This window comes from Molossus molossus, unplaced genomic scaffold (genome assembly GCF_014108415.1).
Source record: "Molossus molossus isolate mMolMol1 unplaced genomic scaffold, mMolMol1.p scaffold_m16_p_16, whole genome shotgun sequence".
Classification (NCBI taxonomy): Eukaryota; Metazoa; Chordata; class Mammalia; order Chiroptera; family Molossidae; genus Molossus; species Molossus molossus.
In genome coordinates, this window is record NW_023425351.1 from 28754632 (window position 1) to 28774204 (window position 19573).

The 19573-nt window shown below is 41.9% G+C and overlaps 1 protein-coding gene across 1 annotated transcript in view; it reads left to right on the forward strand.

Annotated features, from left to right (window-relative positions):
• The first annotated feature begins 4083 nt into the window (after positions 1-4083).
• The window catches only part of KCNB2 (potassium voltage-gated channel subfamily B member 2), a 324106-nt gene continuing 308616 nt past the window's right edge, over positions 4084-19573 (forward strand). Inside the window, exon 1 of the mRNA XM_036264439.1 lies at positions 4084-4662. Within this exon, the coding sequence (XP_036120332.1) occupies positions 4084-4662 (579 nt within the window). The remainder of the gene's footprint in view (positions 4663-19573) is intronic.

The following is a 19573-nucleotide window of genomic DNA, read 5'->3' on the forward strand; positions in this document are numbered from 1 at the left end:
GCCCCATCCCCAGCTTTGTTGTCTATGTTCATTGGTCATGCGTACATGCATATAAGTTCTGTGGTTTATCTCTCCCCCCCCCCCCGCCCCGACACCCCTCCTCTGAGGTTGTCAGTCTGTACCCCACCTCTATGTCTCTGGGTCAATTTTGTTCATCAGTTTGTTTAGTTCATTATATTCCACAAATAAGTGAGATCATGTGATATTTGTCTTTCTCTGCTTGGCTTAAATGACCTCAGTTTAGATGTTTTCTTTTGTTCTAGAGAGAGAGACATGGCATTTTAGCTCGGGAGGTTTTAATAATAAGGATCTAGAGAACTTTATGAAGTATGGAAAAGTTGAAAGTACAGAGTTTGGTTTTGTGGTTGGTTAAGAGGCTGTGAGGATAGAAGGACCTAGGGACGGGGTAGGAAGAAAGGGAGAGGAATGGAAGAAAGACAAGCAGTGTGTGCAGAGATAGAGACAGGACACAGTGGGAGAGAAAGGCCACAGAGAAAGAGCGAGAAGGGAGAGTGACAGGCAGGCCGGCTGAACGGCCGGTGAGTTTCAGGGGTGGTGCACTGTTCACAGCTCTTCAAGAACGAATGCCTGTGAGCCTCCACTTCTCATCAGGGAGCAAGCAGAACATTCCGCCAAGGGGGAATGCACAATTTTTAGGCACAGTAACGATTACCGGAGCACATCATCTTTAGGTCTTCAGAAAATCAAATCAACAGGCCATGTTCTCTTCTTCTGAGTCTCTCTACCCTTGATTTAAAGACAGGGCATTGGATTTCAGTCTGTCTTTAACTGTGGGATTTGTAATCAACACTGGATTTCCTATAATAGCAAGTTCTTGATCAGTAAAGAAGATATTTTGAAATTTAACTCTTATGACCTCTCATTGCTTGAGACACACTCTACAGAAAGGAAAATTCACTCTCAGTCATGAGTGTGAACTTATCTAAGACAAAGGGTGACCTACCAGTGACTATGACATAGCATTTATGCTTTGAATAATGACTTTTACAAGAAACGGAATCACACTAAGCCCTTGACCACAAACGTGAGATGTTCGTATCACAGTGGAGTTTATTCTCACTCTTTCTGGAAAACCTCTCATCTGATGTTATAATCCGTTCAAAAACCATTTATGTTCTTCACATCAGTATGAGCTGTAATATTCCAAAAAAGAGTAAATTCATTTTATGTTTATTTGTAGCCAAAAATGGATTAGCCTTCCTGCTTATTATTCACATGGACTGTTCCCATAATCTGGACTACTGAGCTGTGGCTGTACCTACCACCAAGTTATTCATGCAGACGAGATCCAAGTGCATCACTGAACCGCCCCATCGCTAATACTTTCGGCAGTTTTGCCGGACCCTGCTATTGCTACTCAACGTTGTGTGTGTGTGTGTGTGTGTGTGTGTGTGTGTGTGTGTAATAGTGCATTACCACCTGAATGCAAAGTTTGGACATGAGCTCAGTGGCATCGGAGATACACGCTATAGGGTACAGTGCTCGGCAGAGAAAAGGTGGGAACAGCACTTCTTGGCCTTAAAGGCTTATTATGCCCTTGAAAAAGAAAAAAAATTAATGCTAGCATTTATTTACTAGACACTGGTATAGCTTTTAATCTAAGTTTTCTTAGATTGGAACCCAAACTTAGAGGAGAAAGAATTTTCTCATTCTGCTCAGATATATTCCGTGTGGTGAGCACTGCACATAAACTCTCTCATTTTATTGTCGTAATATTGTCCATGAAGTAGATACTATTATCCTCCTTTTCTAGAATTAGAAATTGAGGCTCAGAGAGTTTAAGTTGCTCAATCATTGTAACTCTTCTTTATTTTGTAAAAATAGGCATTTCTGTCTGCGATAAAGTGTGAATGTATATGCTTAAAATATGTCTGTGACTATGTAGTTGAGAAAACTCCCAATTCAAGTGTACTGATTGGCCATATTTGAAATGCTTCTTATATAGTTCATCTATATTTTTCTCATAAGTTTGACTTATTTTTATTTGAGAGGATACTTGGTTTCCAGATGGAGAAATAATTTTAACTTATAAGAGTGGAAAAACCAGAGACATGTAGAAATTGGTGTGTGTCTTAAAAGAGATGTCTAATTATAAAAGATCTCTTAAAACTAAAAACTGTTCCTTTTGGTATAAGCCAGCAATTTTCAACCCTTTCATCTCATGGTAAACATAAACTAATTACTAAAATTCTGGGGCACACCAAAAAATATATTTTGCCGATCTGACAAAAAGTAGGTGTAATTTTGATTCATTCATATCAGACGGCTATTGTTACGTTGGCTGTTGTCATTTTTTTTACTTGACAACCTAAGGGAAAATAGGTCAGTGCTCCTGACTAAATTAGTCAGGTGTTGCATGTTTAGATTTTTACGTGGCACACCAATGTGTCGCAGCACAGCAATCAAAAATCGCTGGTATAAGCCACAGACTGTGTGAAATGTGGAGTTTTCATTAAAAGTAGTGTTTTGGATGAATTGCTTGAAGCTCTGTGAATTTCTGCAAAAACATTACAAGGGAGGATCACATAAGAATATGCTCGCTGCTATAGATCAGAATAAGGAATACTAGATCAACCAGAGGGAATATTGGAGCAGCAATGCCTTAAGGAATTGGTACAAGGACAAAAGAGCTGTGGAGGAAGAGAATACACACACACACTCTGATATTCTATAGCCACACAAACCTATAAACATAGATGCTTTTTAGGCAGGTGATCCAAATAATTCCATTTATTTTTCTGGTCATATACCTTAGCCCTGCTCCATCTTTTGCCAGCTGCGTACTTCAAAACAAAGAATGGATTCATTATTTATCACTTATTAAACCCTCACAATATGTAAGCACTATGCTCTTTGATAAGGATATTATAACAGAGAAGACAGTCTTTGTCTTTAAGAGCACCCAGCATCCTGTGGGAAAGGGGTTATGCAGTGGTATGATGAAATAGAAGAGACATTCACAGAGAGTGTGTAGAGGAGGGTTATGATGGAGGGCTTTCTGGAGGAGGTGATGTATGAGCTGAGTCTGGAAGAGCAAGCAGCAGTGAGTCAAAAGGAAATGGGAAAGGTGGAGGCCCTTCCAAGACACAGCATGAAGAAAGACCAGGAGCTTGAGAAAGAAAGAATAACTGTCGTCTGGGGGGGGGGGGGGGGTAGGGATATGATGATGATGGGTGGAGAGGTGAGGGTGGAGAGGTAGGCCAGATTTAGTAGGGCGAACTGGACTTCGCACTGCCAGCAACAGTGAGCTTTTGCAGAGCTAAAGAATGGCAAGGTCGAGTTTGTATCTTAATGGATTGTTCTAGCAGCTGTGTGGACCATGAGCTTTAGGTAGACAAAACCAGAGTTTGGGATCCAGTTAAGAGGCTGATGTAAAAACACAGGCAGGAGATGCTGGAGGTCTGAACCAGCATCGTGGCTCAACGGTGACAGGAACTGAGCGATGGTCGTGGAGGGCTTATGCATGTTTAGCAGGTACAGTTCGTTAAGACCTAGTGCTTATTTGGATGTGGATGGATTGATGGATCAGGATTTTTCAGAGTTTTATCTTGGTTGGCTGGGCACGGTGGTGTGGAGGGCCCTAAATCTGGGTGGAGAAGGAATAGGAACTGGTGTGGCCAGTTGGAGGTGTGGTCAGTTTAGTTTAAGGTGCCTGGTTTATCTAGGAAGAGGTGGCCCATACATGGATCTTTTAGCCTAGAGCTTGGGAAAGAGGTCTCTGGTGACAAATCCGGGATCTGTCAACCTATAGGTGTATTAAATGGTTTGCACAGCCTCTTCTGCGTAGTACATTGTGTTGTCTTTTCCTCCGGTCTTGTATCTTAAAGCAAAGATTCCGATTTCCATAAATACAGAATATTAATATTATACCTCCTATTTGTGCATAAATAACAGAGCGATCCCACGAAGAAATGCTTTAGGAAAAGTGCAAGTAACCACAGGGCTGTTGTTTTTTTCCAGTGTGGCCGTGGCGATGCCCGCCTCAGAGGGATGTCGCCGTGGCTGACCTTCCCGCGGCTGCTGTGTTGAAGACGCTGGCCCCGTGGCTCCGTGCAGCTCACGATGGCAGAAAAGGCTCCCCTGGGCTTAAACAGGAAGACTTCAAGGTCAACCCTCTCACTTCCACCAGAGCCTGTGGACATCATTCGGAGCAAAACGTGCTCGCGGAGAGTTAAAATCAACGTGGGGGGCCTGAACCACGAGGTCCTGTGGAGAACGCTGGACCGGCTGCCCAGGACACGCCTGGGGAAGCTGCGAGACTGCAACACGCACGAGAGCCTCCTGGAGGTGTGCGATGACTACAACCTGAACGAAAATGAGTATTTCTTCGACCGGCACCCAGGCGCCTTCACGTCCATTCTAAATTTCTACCGGACAGGGAAACTGCACATGATGGAAGAAATGTGTGCTCTCTCCTTTGGCCAGGAGCTTGACTACTGGGGCATTGATGAGATCTACCTAGAGTCCTGTTGCCAAGCCAGGTATCACCAGAAGAAAGAGCAAATGAATGAAGAACTGAGGCGTGAGGCAGAGACCATGCGAGAGCGGGAGGGAGAAGAGTTCGACAACACCTGCTGCCCTGAGAAGAGGAAGAAGCTGTGGGACTTGCTGGAGAAGCCCAACTCCTCTGTGGCTGCAAAGGTAAGAAGAGCATGGCGTCGCTCTCCTGTGCACGGTCAGGAAGGGTGTTGCCCACATTCCAGAGGCTGTGGTTTTCCTCATTGAAGGTGTTTCAGTAAGACAGAACGAAATGTGGCTACAGAAACAGTGAACGGTTCTTCCCAAGTCATAGATGTTATTATGTGGGAACAGGTCTGGGCAACAGAGAATGGAGAAGTCTAGTTCCCCTGTGCTGAGTGTTGATGACTTGGAGGCGAGGAGAAGTCGCTAGCTCGGATCCAGCAGGCACGGAGTCCTGCAGAAGGCTGGGGCCTGGGCTTCATCCTGAGTTAAGGCAAGGCGTTGTCTTTGAAAGTGGAGGAGGTGCCTCCTGGCCTCGTTCTCCAGAGGTGCAGGGAAAGAGAGGACATGTAGCTCAGAGGGCTGGTGTCCCCTTACCTGAGCAAGGGGCTGTCTTGTCAAGATGTATAAGGCATGAGTCAGTGTCTAGATACATTCCTTGACCTCTCCTTGTGAGTCTACTCTGACAATGATGTTTCTGACTGTTGGGGTACAATTCCTTTCACAATTGAGTTATTACCACATCTCAGAGTTCATAAAGTGTTTGCCTAAAATGAAGGTAAATTCATATTTCCATTGTGCCTGCATATATCCAAATCTCAGAGTACCTTTTCTTGGCCTGTGATTTCAGTATTTAATTCAGCTGCATGATTCTGTTTATCAAATTTTATTTGGAGCTTTGGGATTAGCTCAAACCGATTTTCATCCCATATAGTTAGTCTATTTTGCAATATAAATTATTAGTAAAAATTCAAGTCGTCTTTAGCTGCAGAAATATAGTATTGATAGTGTGTGAATATTATATGAAAATGGAATATTGAATAGAGAAAAGAGTATGTCATCATATGAATTCTTTAAATTACTTACGTTTTCTTTAATTATCTTTTCTTAGAAACAGTAAAGACTATAGAACTTAATGTGCCGTATGTGCCTTTTGACTGGAAATTAAGATTTCACATGATAACCTGCGACATATTAATAATGGAAATAGACCATCTTAAAACGTCTCCTTTGACATGTCCAGCTTTGCATCTCGTTGGCTTCTAAAGGAATGTTCCTTTCCTGGACGTGGAACTACATGAAATCAGCTGTCTTTCTGTAATGCCTAATGAGGAAATGCACATTTTGTGGCCAGTGAAAGATTTCAGCCATGTCTTTTTGCAGTTATGAACCATTTGCTTCCCTGTGTCTTTCCCTGTGTGTGAGAGAGAGGTGCTACCTTCGTGGGGTTTGGTTTGAAGGTTATTGCTCTTTCCAATGTCAAGTGTTTAGTTATGTATTTGAATTACTCCTAAAAATACGGAGTGGACCTTGAAGATGAATGAGATAAGCTCTGGATTTAGGGAGTATTCGGAGTGTTAAATTAATTCCTTCAAGCCTTCAGGCAGTTGAGGGATAAATCATTGTTCCAGAGGGAGTTAGCCGAATACGTGGAAATAAGCAGCTAAGTCAAAGAAAACGAGAAAGGTTAATGTGGTTGACTGGCTTATAACAGCATTATTAACACATCTCTAAAATTAAGTACTATTATAGAAAAACTTAAAAAATATATACTTTTTTTTGGAAACATTTCTAGTAAGGATGGAATAGGAGCCATAACTTGCTCTCCCTGACGCGGGCGAGCATTTACTCTCCACGTTTCAAAGGCAGCAGCCCTCCCGTGATGTCCAAGAAGGTGATGTTGATGATGGGTGATTACAACGTATCATTATATACCCCGGTGCATCAGATAGATTATTTAAACTTTCTTCAAAGTACGTATGCACAGATAAGATATCTACCTGCACACTATACTCAGCCGCCAAGGACACTGGGGTGGAAGTTTTTATGTGGTTCTAAATAATACATTTGTTTCCAAATTATTCATCGAGCTAAGCAAATCTTTGCTAAGCTAAGTGGAGTCTTGACTAAATTCTCATAAAGGATTTGTGTTTGTTTATGTGAGTGTCTGCATTTTCCTCTCTGTTTGAAGAGTGAAATAGTGTGGAAATTATTTACATTTGATTATATAGTAGTTTAGTGAAAGGACTGTGCATTTGTCCTGGGTTGGAACCTTTGAAAAACAGCTCTGTGTGGTGCCTTCACAAACCACTGCCTTTTCCTGTACTCATCTCAAGTCCTGTAACTAGGTATTTCTCCAGACCAGTTCTTGGTGATGGGCGTACTGATGCTAGGTTTGAGGAAAGAGCATTTTACAACTTAGGGACAATGGAAACTATCACTTTCTCAAAACCGCAATGGGATGATCCCCGAGCCCGTGCTATGAATACTACGGCCACGTCAGGCTCCTGCTCACGTTAAGAAGCTCTTGTGTTGCAATACTTACAATCTCTGTGTTTTCCTGACTTGCTTAGGAGGTAAAATCACTGGAGGAGAATATTGTTTACTTTGCCTTTTCAATGATTCCTCATTCAGTTTGGTAAGTCAGCTGAACACATAGAATGTCCTCTGTGCGCTACAGATATTAAAACACACAGGTAGAAAGACACTCATTTTCTCCAGAATTTAAAAAATATTCTCTTAGCGTAAACAGGGATTTCATATCCTTGAAAATATTTGTTTCTTTTTCTCTTTTGGCTTTTCTGTATTTTATAATATATCTATAATATCTCTGTGATAAAGTATAAAAATGATGAGATTACTTGTCAAATCCCTAGCACAGAAGGAAAAACTTGGTTTTCTATCAAATATCCCACAGTACGATAAAATAGCTATTCACTGGCATGGAGTGAAGACTCAGTCACAAATTAGGTAACAGTTCTTCCGCCGTGCTCCGTGCGTCCTGATGAGACACACAGTTGCTGCAGGGCCCATTGACCTGTCATACTTTGTCTTTGGCTATATGATCTTGACAATAACAATTTGGCTCTTACAGGACATGCTTATTGATGTCACTCCTATTGATGGAACTTTCTGGTATATTAGAAACTGAAAAAAGAAAAGTCAGAACAGAGTTTAAAGCAGTGGTTCTCAACCTGTGGGCCGCAGCCCCTTTGGGGGTCGAATGACCCTTTCACAGGGGTCACGTAAGACAATCAGAAAACACATATTTCCGATGGTCTTAGGAACCAAGACACCGCTCCTCTATCCGCCTCCAGGAGGGTCCGCCGACATGCAGATACGCCCATATACAACATGAGGAACTGTATTAAGGGGTCGCTGCATTAGGAAGGTTGAGAACCACTGGTTTAAAGTTTGGTATATTTGCACTGCCTATATTTAACAAAAGTAACATTTTTACACATACAAAACTACCATGAAATATAATTGTATTTTTATAGAATAATGACAAGGCTAATAGAAATTGTTATTTTACAATTTGCTGTGGTTTAGTACAAACTGATAATGTGACATAGTTTATATCTGTACAATAGACTTTGATCTTCAACCTTGGGGGACTGTGTATGTCAGTGTGCTGTGTATGTATCCTCACGTGGAGGTAGTGTACGGTTTACATTGGGCTGGCACATATCTCTGGGTCACCAGGACATGGCATTGCCGGGCCTGGTACCCTCTCCTGGGGACGTGCGCGGGCAGGAGATGAGCTTAACCTGCAGCCAGTTTCCTGGGCAGTGAGCTGGAACTTGACTTGATCCTGTACGTCTTCAAACCCAAGACAATATAGTCAGCCTCTGGATCGAAAACATTTTTCACTCTTTTCTTTGGCCTCCTCCCAAAGGAACAACAGTAGCCGTTTGTCTTTAAATATTGCACACAGCAACGTCAGGCCACCAGGTGATAGAAGGCATGGAAGGGACGGGGTGCCAAGGCGTGGGGTTTGATCAGCCTTTACGAGGAAGCAACCACCAGGAAGGGCGCAGCCCACCTGCGAGCTGACAGGAACGACTCCTCGGGATCATCCGGGATCCTCACTCTGCATCTCCGAAGAAAGTCAAGAGCAAAGGAAGCCAACCGGTCTTCCAGCAAACCCAGGGCACGTGAGTGGACCTGGTGTTCAGGACAATGCCAGCCAAGAGGCCTGTCGCAGGTGTCAGGTCAGGAAGCTAGCCTGTATGCCGCTCTTATTGGATAAGCACCATATGAGGCAAATCTGCAGAAAGACATTTCTGTTCATCTGAACCAGTACAGCGAGAGCCACCCAGCGTCCCTGTTGGCCAGGCTCCGGGGCTCAGTGGGGCACTGCTTACTATCTGTGCCCCTCTCGCCAATTTCCCTCTTTCCCACAACCACCACTTACTACCTGAGGACTCTCCCTTTGTCTTCTTACATTGTTCTCCATTCTTTGTCCCTGCATCTCTCCCTGTCCCCTCTCTCGCCCAGGAGCAGGACAAGGATTGATAGAGAATTACTTCTCAACCTTTGTTCATTAGTGGGCCCCTAAGAAGAAAAATTAAGTTAAATTTAAATCTCCCTACTGGGAGAAATGAAATACTAAGGAGTAAGGTTTTGTCAGGTAGGATGGAGTTTGGAGGGCTACAAACTATTGTAATATCTAAGATTTTGTTCACCCCTCCGTACAAGAACCAACTTGCTTCCCTTGACAGCAACGTTCTATGGGAAATGCATAGAGTGGAGGAAAGAGATGACTGTTTGCTGCCTCTGGCTCGTGGCCTCCACGCACCCCATGTCCACCACCGCCGGCAGACGCAGCACAGCCCCCGAAGCCGGTGATGGCAAGTGTAAGACTCTGTCCCTGGAACCCCAGCTCCCTGGAGAGCCAGAGGTCAACATTGTGAGTTTCCCAGGGAATGGTGCCTGCTTGGGTGCCTTATTGGTGACAAGTCCTTGAGAACCACGCTCCCTCTTCTAACTAGAGTATCTGCCTTTCAAGTCACGGAAATAGTAAAATGAAAATGTATCCAAATAAAACAAGAACTCCTGTGTTCTCACCAACGGGGAAAGAATGCATAACATTCTCCTTCTATTAATAGTTTGTGGATCAGTTATTCTAATGCTTTGAATGAAACAAGAAAGGGATTGGAACAGAGCCATAAATGATTTTCTTTTAGTCCAAGAACAGAACTTGTCACATGTTGTGCATATATATACACACGCTGTCAAGTGAACAACGCTGCCCAGTTTAGCTTTCTGACGACTGCCTTAGTGGAAACAGTAACAGTAGCCATTAGAACCATAAATGGACCCCCAAACAGCGAGCTGTGCGTTGTGAGTGCTCACGTTGAGGCTCCCCTGTGGGCTGAGCCGCGCTCAGTTCTGGCCCAGGATTGCCAGTGGCTAGTGTGCCCATCATGCTGTTTCTGTGCTGTTCACTGTTTCCCTCCCTGCCCCTGCCTCTCTGCACCCCAGCTGTACAGATTAAAAGGACTGGGCCAGTCTGTGGAGGTTTAGCTCGGAGATATGTTGTTGTTGTTTTCCTTTCTAAGATATATAACCTATACAGACTAACTGATGGAAAGGCTGGAAGAAATTAGGTATAAAAAAATAAAACATATAACATAGAAAACATTGGATTTTGATTTAAATGTCTCAAATATTCAATTCTTTAGCTCCTCTGGTCGTATTTCTAAATCCATGCTTCTCTGCTTTCTCCAAAATACTGCCCTGAAAATGCACCTCTCTGTCCACTTGGCCTCATTTGATCAGGGAGAGAAGAGTGAGGGGAAAGGGGAGAAGCTGATGAAAAGCTCACCTTGCATGTCCTCTCACGTAAGGTACCGAGGTCTGGTCTCACGAGAATGCCCTGGTTAACGCCTTTGGTCCTGGGCTAATTATTAAGTGTCTCCTCTCACTCTTAGAAAGTGTCCCACTTTGGACAATAAACTATATTATCACCTTACATGTGAATATTTTGGCGGGAAAAAGAGAATATCCAAGAATCGTGTACTTTTCATTTCTTCTTTGCTTCTTGATTACATTTGAAGAGGGTTGGTCTTCATTTTCAAGCCATTTTTCCATCTCTGTTGAAAAATCATTGGTTTCCATTGATACAAAAATCAGACATTCAGATTCCTTTCAAGCTTGATTTTTTTAGATCTCAATAAGTTATTATCATGTTCAAAGTAATAAAAAAGCCTAAGACACTGGCCGGTGTGGCTCGGTGGGTAGAACGTTGGCCAGAGCACTGAAGGGTTGTGGGTTCAATTTCTGGTCAAGGGCACATACCTGGTTTGCCGTTTCCATCCCCACGCTGGTCGGGGCCCTTACTGGAGTGTCTCTCTCACATCCATGTTTCTCTCTCTCTCCCTCCCTCCTTTTCACTTTCTCTAAAAATCAATGGAAAAAAATATCCTTGGGTGAGGATTAACAAAACCAAGAAATGAAGGAGTTCTTTTTATGTCACCTTATGTTATCACAAAACTGAGTACATTGGTAGTATTGAAATACTCTGTTTTTGAAAATCCATGTACACTGCTTGGTTATTAACAGATTTGTTTTCTTTATTTCAAGAGAGACACTTGATAAAGTGAATGATGTATTTTAGGTAAAAACATAAGTATTATGAAGGAATGGTCACAATATTTAACACTCTCCACTTTGGAAGACTCTAGAAGGGTTTGAATAATGTTTTAGATTAAGTGTTCTTATCATTATCTCTCATTTTTTTACAAAAAGAAGAAAACCAAATACTTTCCAAATGCTATGAATTTATAAGAAAATTTCCATGATGTGTATGCCTTGATCTCGATAACTTCCCAATATTATTGATTTTTAAGCATTTATGTTGTTGGGTGGAAGGAACTTTGTCCTGAAAAATGTCATTTAATAACTGCATGAAAGAATAATCATACAACTGCTTTAACTATTCAGGGAGATGGCTCATCATTGCTTTATCAACATTTATTTATATTGTTACTATTGAACTTTCCCCCAACATATTAGAGAGTCTGGACGCCCTTAGAACTGTCAGTATCGTGAGGTAGTATAGGAACAGTAGTTAGTTGCATTGGAACTGAATTTGAGAAGGTGCGTTTTGAATGTCTCTGATCTTTTTCCTTTTACTAGTGCTTTTATATTTTACAGAAATACTTGGCATATAGAATGAAATGAAATAATCTCTTCTCAGAGAACCCGTTAATACTAAACTGTTATAAAATGTCAAATTAGTCTATTTTATTGAATAGTGAATATACATATAAAATATTGAATACTTATTGAATGTTAAATATCATCATGCATTGAATCATCAAGAATAAAAAGCTTTGGGTAGTCTGTTTATTTCTTATTTCTTTACACTTCTACTTTGTTCTAAAAGAGGCAATTCACTCAAAATATTTACACGAATAATTCAAATAAAATAACAGTAAAAGAATTCAAAGCAAAATCTAGAACTAGAAGAAACATTTTCAATTGTCACAGTAATACTAGGGAATGCTTCATTTGCTGCAAAATCTTATGAATAATTTTAATTAAAAATAACAATCTTACGATTTAAAATGGAGTTGAAATTCATAAACAAAAGATGTATTCGTAATTAGAAAAATTTGTTTCTCTGGCCTTCGTGAACATTGTAACTGAACCCAGGTAAGAGTCATTTTTAACATAAGGACTCAGTTTGTATATCCTTGTAAATTGACCATTCTGATGAGGAAAGCCATTTTCAAAATAATTAACAAAGTTGATTCTAAAAGAATTACTGGAATAAAAATTCCTTTTTGATTAAATCATGATTACAAAGAAAAAACTCCAGCTGCTAATACATAATTCACGAAGTAACTTAGATTACAATAGATTTTTTTGGCTTTGGCATTGATTTAGCATTGGTGGTTTTATTCTATTTGAGAATAACCCCGGAGTTCCATGACAGTCAATTATCTGTAACGTGCTGAGGCATAAATCTGAATTCTGTTTAATGTTCTGTTGGTGTAGGAGTTAGTGACTTTGATAGTGCGTGAGCCTAGCTGGCCACCCAGCTGTGTTAGCCTAACCCAGTCTGTTTTTTCTCCTTATTGATGCATATACCAACTTTCATTAAATGTTCCTGTACTTTATAGGGGAGATTATATGGTATGGTAGAGATTGGTGAAGTTCTCGGGATACATCTGTCATTTAAAATATCCTATTTATGTCCGGCCTGTGTGGCTCAGTGGTTGAGCATTGACACATGCAACAAGAGGTCGCCCGTTTGATTCCCGGTCAGGGTATCCTCACCTGAGGATATTTTTTTCCATTTATTTTTTTGTAGAGAGAGTGGAAGGGAGGAAGGGAGAGAGAGAGAGACAGAGAGAAACATCGATGTGAGAGAGACACATCAATTGGTTGCCTCCTGAAAGCGTTCCCAATGAGGCCGGGGTGGAACCTGCAACCCAGGTACTTGCCCTTGACCTGGAGTCGAACTCGAGACCCTTCAGTACATGGGCCGATGCTCTCTATCCTCTGAGCTGCACTGGCTGGGGCCAGGAAATTATTTTCATAAAACAGAATCTGTGCATTCAAGGCAGCAAACTTGTTACAATATCTTACAGGAGCAAACCCACAGTCCAAGAAAACTTTGTCAAGTTAACCATGCGAAAGAAAACCAAACTCTAATTTTTCATCAGCTCACTTTTGGTATACTTTGTACACTTTTTATTTGTTGTGTTTATTATTTTTTATTTTGTTTTGTTTTTTATTTATTGTCGACAGTATTATAGATGTCCCGGTTTCCCCCTGCTCCCCCTCTCCACTCAGCCCCATCCGCACCCCAGGGCTTCCCCGCGCTGCTGTCTGTGTCCATGGCTATGCATGTATGCTCTTCCGTTGATCTCCTCCCTTCCACTCCACCCATCCGCTGTGGGACCTGTCAGTCTGCTCCATGCATCCATGTCTCTGGATTTATTTTGTTCATCAGTTTATTTTATAAATAGCAATTAAATCCATCTGCTCTAGTGTGTCATTTAAAATAAAGCTTTAAATGAAAGACAGGTACCTGAAGTAGATAGATACAACTACTAGTGTTTGTCATCAAGTTTCTGGGTCTAGGGTGGGCGAACTAGGCAACAGCAGTCCTCACTGAGTGGTACCTGAACTAGCTCTGTTCCCGTGTGTGTGTGTGTGTGTGTGTGTGTGTGTAAGACATGTTACTTGTGCACACTGTGTGAGGTGCATGTTACTCACACACATTGCCACCTCTCCATTAGAGCATACGAAAGTACAATAACCAACCTACACAAAAATGCAGGGAACTTCAACCTATATTCGGTCGTTTAGGTTCAATGCAATTTTGTCATCCAAATAAGACGGCTCATTCAGAATATAAACTTTTATGATAACCGGATCAGGCATGAAGTCCGTGGAAAGTGCTCTAATGGTGCAAAAAGAGCAGGAAGAAGTGTTTTCATTCGTCTCCCAGGATTGTTTCAGGATGCTAGAGGTCATTGCCACCCTGGATTTTATGCTTTTACTTCTGCCTCGTTGAGTCACTCCTGACACACCACAAGTGTTGAATGCCACTTTAAATAGCTTCTCTAGCCTATGCCACAGCAAGGCCAAGGACAGCCAAGTAATCTGCGTAGCTCCGAATGGGGTTGCTCATTAGTGGCGTCCTTCACCGAAACCCACGTCCGGTGGTTTGCACATGACTGAAAGTACTCCCAGCCTCCCAATCTCTGCTTTATTTCTCACTGATATGAAACCGGGAGAGCAGTTCTGTAAACGGAAGTGCAGTTGTTTAGCTGGTGTCATCTACATTATATCCTCAACCAAATGTGTGCCTCAAATTAGATTTTTTTAATAAAAAAAATTAAATTTTAGTTGAATTCTCAGTCACATTCATCTCTGGCAACACTTTGTCCAGAGCGACCCAACTTGAACATTGGTGTCTGAGCGTGTATTTTCAACCAGAATGTGGTTGAATTGAAAAATAGCTCAGTGCCACTGTCTGTGAAGTATAGCAACAGAGTTGTGCTGTGATAAATTTGAGGTATTTCATTGATGTAATGGAAATTTTCACTTTGGGAAACTAGTAAGAGGCCCTGCATAATATCCTTAAGGTGAGCAGCCTGTGTCATTTCAATGAATTTTTTAGCTTAGAGGCAGAAAAACATGGGTAAGCAACACTGTTTTTTAAAAGGTGATAATTTGCTATGCCACAGCTGAAATGAACTATAAATGCAATGAAAAAAATATGAAATAGTGGGCTAGAATCTAGTACAACATGAATTTGTTATATAAAAAAGCTAGCGTATTTTATTATATTTCTTCAATTAATTGTGCAGGTGTGAAAATTATTGCATTAAATAAGCAAAGTAATTACATTGTGAGTAACGTTAAAATCTGAAGCAGAAATCTGTTGTAAGCACTGGTCTTAATTTTTCAAGCTCTTATCTAGCTCATGAGCCATTATAAATATTTTAAATTGCACGGAGTGTTTACAAAGTGCTAATCACACACACTTTTCTTCAAAATTTTGCATATAGATTATGCATGAGGTAGCTTAAAGGGTAGCGGACCGTTTTTGATAGGTGTATTTGAATACTACATATGCTTGAGGAAAGAAATGTCATGTTACAATAGAAAAAGTTGTTTTGGATCTGTGATCACCTTGGTTAAGTTGTCCGGCATATGCCAAGGCATTGGTGAACTTGCCTCCCCAGCAGCCTACATCTATAATTGAGCCTGGAAGTTAGATGAAAGGGCTCTGCTGCTTTTCAGACATTCTGTCCTGGTCATGATGGGATGGCCTCATGGGTTACTTTTAGTATAGAAAAGGCTTGACAAGGTACCATATTGACACCAGTGGCTACTTTGAAAATGCCTTTCTCATTGTAGCTCAGCCCAAATGAAGAAATGCTTTTATTACTTCTTCAAGCTCTTCTTTGCTTTTCTCTCCATCTGAGGAGGCTCACTTTCTGCTGTTCTTCTCTCCACACCTGCTTCTCAGCTCCTTCACCTGGGTAAGCCCTTCCAGACGATGCAAAAGAAATCCTGTCCCACTGCCTGCTTGACTTACCCCACTCCTGTCCCCTTGAGAGCCCTCCTTATCAGGGGATGTTTCGATTACACTTCCTTGAACAACTATAGTTTTATTAAGGTATCACTGACATACAACCTTCTATTAGTTTCAGGTGTACAGCATAATGATAATTCAGTATTTGTTTATACTGCAAAATGATCACTACCATAAGGCTAGTTAATATCCATCACCATTCATAATTATAAAGCAATTTTTTCTTATTTTGAGACCTTTTAAGATCTATTCTCTTAGCAATTTTAAAATATGAAATACAGTATTACTAACTCTAGTCACCGTGCTGTACATGAGCAACTATTGATTGTCCATTGAATTTCTTTGGCTCCAACTGGTTCTAAATCTTTTAGATTACAAAGCTACTTTCTAAATTTTTAGCTTAGTTCTAAATCTTTTCATGAGATGATATCTATTTCACTTTCAGTGAAATTAAATGTAGTGAAGAATCCAAATTAGAGAAGGTAAATAAACCTAACAGATCCAGATTTTATTTTATCTTCAATTTATAAACAGCCGTTTTGTTTTCTTTATCCCAAAGCATTAGAGTCTAAGAGTAGGTAGACTTTTTAATTCTAGACTCTAAAATCAGTGTCTAAATAGTACTTTTCCTCTCCATTTGAAAACATCTGATTCTTCACCCACCCCAAGCCCTCCCTTTATCCATGAGCTCTGGCTGCGCCAATTAAGCTGGCTCTGCTTTTCAATCCCTCATAATAGTTGCCACTACCCCCAGAGCCTTCTGTTTTGAGCAGAAATTTGACTCTGGGGGGAGGAGACTGTGGTTAATTGATACCTGCTTCAGTAACAGATGCTTTTCACAATGCTCTGTTAGCTTCTGTATTCAAAGTCCTCTGTGGGGTTCAGATATAACGTCCACGCATCATCGGGGGATTCTTCCTCTGTCTTCTGATTCTGAGATCAGTTGTTTTCAGCTAGACTGCATCCTTCACAACCGGGGGGAAAGAAATGAACCTTCTTCTCTGCAGTTCAGAATCATGAAGTAAGGGGCACATTTTCTTGTCCTTTCTATAGGTATGACCTTCCTCAAAGAGCAGGAGGGAAAAAATTTATATTGCGCATCTGCTGTGTGATATCCATTGAACTGGGGGATTTTCATATTGGCCCTGTACAACAGAGGTCAGCAAAAGTTTTCTGTAAACCAGGTAGTAAATAGTGTGTGTTATGTGGGCCAGAAGGTCACTGTCTCAGCTACTCAGCTCTGCTGTTGTAGCGTGAATGCAGCCACAGCCAACGCGTAAAGAAATGGGTGTGGCTGGGTTCCAGCGGGGCTTGATGGCCACTGCATCTGACCCGAGGGCCAGAGTTGGCCTACAGCTACTTTCTATCAACCCTTTGAGAAAGATATCATTAATCCCATTTTACAGGTTAGAGAGGTGACACCCAAAAATATCAGATTTGTGTCTATTGTTCTTCACTGTAGTGGCATTCTGGGGTTTGTTTCCAGTCTCTCCAAAGCCTGGATTTCGCACAATTCTCCCCATCCAGTGGTGTTTCTTATTCCTTTGTCATCATTGTCCAATATTCCTGTCACTATCGAACATCCACTGAAGACTTTGGTTCGTGACTGTAATCATCTTAGTATGGTACCCCCTCGCTGTCATGTAGAACAACGACTACTCCTAAATTCAGCCTCCATGTTCCCTGATTTGAGCTCAGTTAGCACATCGATGAAAGAACCTTTGGAGTCTTGAACTCTGATGACAACCACTGAGCTTCCTCTTCCTACTAAATCTATACTTAGTCCCCATTGCAACCTCGTTTGCTTTCCTTATCCCATTCTTTTTCTATTCAGTGGGACCACTGGATCTGCTGCCATGCTCTCGACCTTGATCATCCCATAACTGGATTGTGACAATGTCATTAACGGGACTTTCTCACTTCATTTCCCCCCAATTCTAATCCATTTCCCACGTAGCCAGGAGAATTACTTTCCACTAACATGCCTCTGATGGGGTCGCTTCTGAACACTAAATCGGTGATTTTTCATTGCCTGACGTCTGGTCCAGACTCCTCAGCGTCGCATCTAAGACTCTCCACCACCTTCGTGGCTGACTGTGCCTGTTCACCTTATACAGCAGGCCCTTGAATAATGCCGTTTTGTTCAACGTCGTTTTGTTATACTGTTGATGGATGCTGTAGGAACTTAACTTTCGGTTATATCAATGAGCCTCTGGTAAAAATTGGTTTCTTTATATGTTGTTTTACTCAGTTCAAAGAACCTATTGCCCTGGCCGGTTTGGCTCAGCAGTTGGAGCGTTGGCCTGCAGACCAGAGAGTCCTGGGTTTGGTTCCTGCTAGGGGCACGTACCAAAAAAAATTTAAAAAAAAAAAAAAAAGAACCTATCAACAGTGTTCAGTGAGGACTTATAGTGCCTAAGTCTCCAGCTTTTTAGATCATCCTGAAGATGGGCTCCGGTTTAGAGTCTGTTTGCTGGACGTAGCAGGCAGTCTTCCCACAGCTCATGTCCCACCCGAGGGGACATGGTTTTCCTGTTTGCAGCAGGGGGCCTTGTAATCTGGCTGCAGTCGCACCTGTGCACAGCTGACCTGCTCATGGCTCCGGGGCCACTGCTTTTCTGCCCTGGGATGCCCTTTGCCCCTTTGCTGTCCTTCCTGTCACTCAGCTCCTGTGACCCTCTTCCTGTGATGTCCACCCTACTCTTCCCTCTGTTTCTCCCTAGCTCTTTATTCAGACCTGAAATCTAGGGATCCTCCCTGTCCTGTGCTCATCTCCCCAGCTAGGCTGTCGCACGGGAGGGTGCAGGCCACGTCCCTTCGTCTTCGATTCCTGACACCAGCACTGTTCCCGGCACGTCCCAAACGCTTAGCACCTGCCACGGAATGGCACCAAAGGGCAGGCGCCACAGCAGGACCGAATGTTTCGCGATATTTCTGTTTTAAAAATTAAACAGCACAGATAGAGGTTGACTGTCTCAGCCCCGAGTGATGCTGGGTTTGTTTTAGGCAGCTTAGGGAAGCTGCATATCTACCCATTTTAAATGGCTTCATGTACGTGTGGGTTTTCCATTTTTACCTTGTATAAATTCCCCTCCAGAGCCGCGTGTAGGCTGCTCTGTGTGCCGCAGCTTCTGCAAAGAAAGGCCTCAGGTGCGCTGCTGAGATTGCTCATTTTAGCTGAGCTGCAGGTTCTGGGAACTCTTTTATTAAAATTATATTTATCGGGGTAACATTGGTTAATAGTGTTATATAAGTTCCAGGTATGCAATTTTATAACCCCTCGTCTGTATATTTCATTGTGCGCTCACCACCCAAAGTCTCGTCTCCTTTTGTCACCGCATATTTGACACCCTCTTCCCTCTTCATCTTCCCCCACCTCCGGCAACCACCAGAGTTTTGTGTCTGGGTGTCTGGGTTTTGTGTCTAGGAGTCTGTTTGTTTGTTTTGTTTGTTCATGTGTTACTTTCTGTTTTATATCCCACATATGAGTGAAATTATGTGATTCTTGTCCTTTTCTGTCTGACTTATTTCACTTAGTGTGATACTCTCACATGAATCCATGTTGTCACAAATGGCAACATTTTTCTTTTTTATGACTGAGTAGTATTCCATTGTATACAAGTACGACATCTTTATCCCATCTTTGGTTGAAGGACACTTAGGTTGTTTCCATGTCTTGGCTATTGGGAATAATGCTGCATTATACATAGGAGTACATATATCTTCATGAGTAAGTGTGTTCAAATGTTCCAGTTAGATACCCAGAGGAGGCATTGCTGGGCCCTGTGGTAGCTCATAGGTAAAATGTAGCATGTGCGTCAGTGGGGGTGGAAGGCTTGGTCTGGCCATCATCTCTAGAGAATGGATGGATCATTTCTTTACATTCAACCATCCACTCTTTGTAGGACCTTGGGCCCCAGTGGGGTTATCCTGTTACTCGGGGAAAGTCATAAAATGTGCATAAATCCAAGATCTGAATCAAAACAGATCTACAACATGATATCTTTATGTAGAAATTGCAAAAGA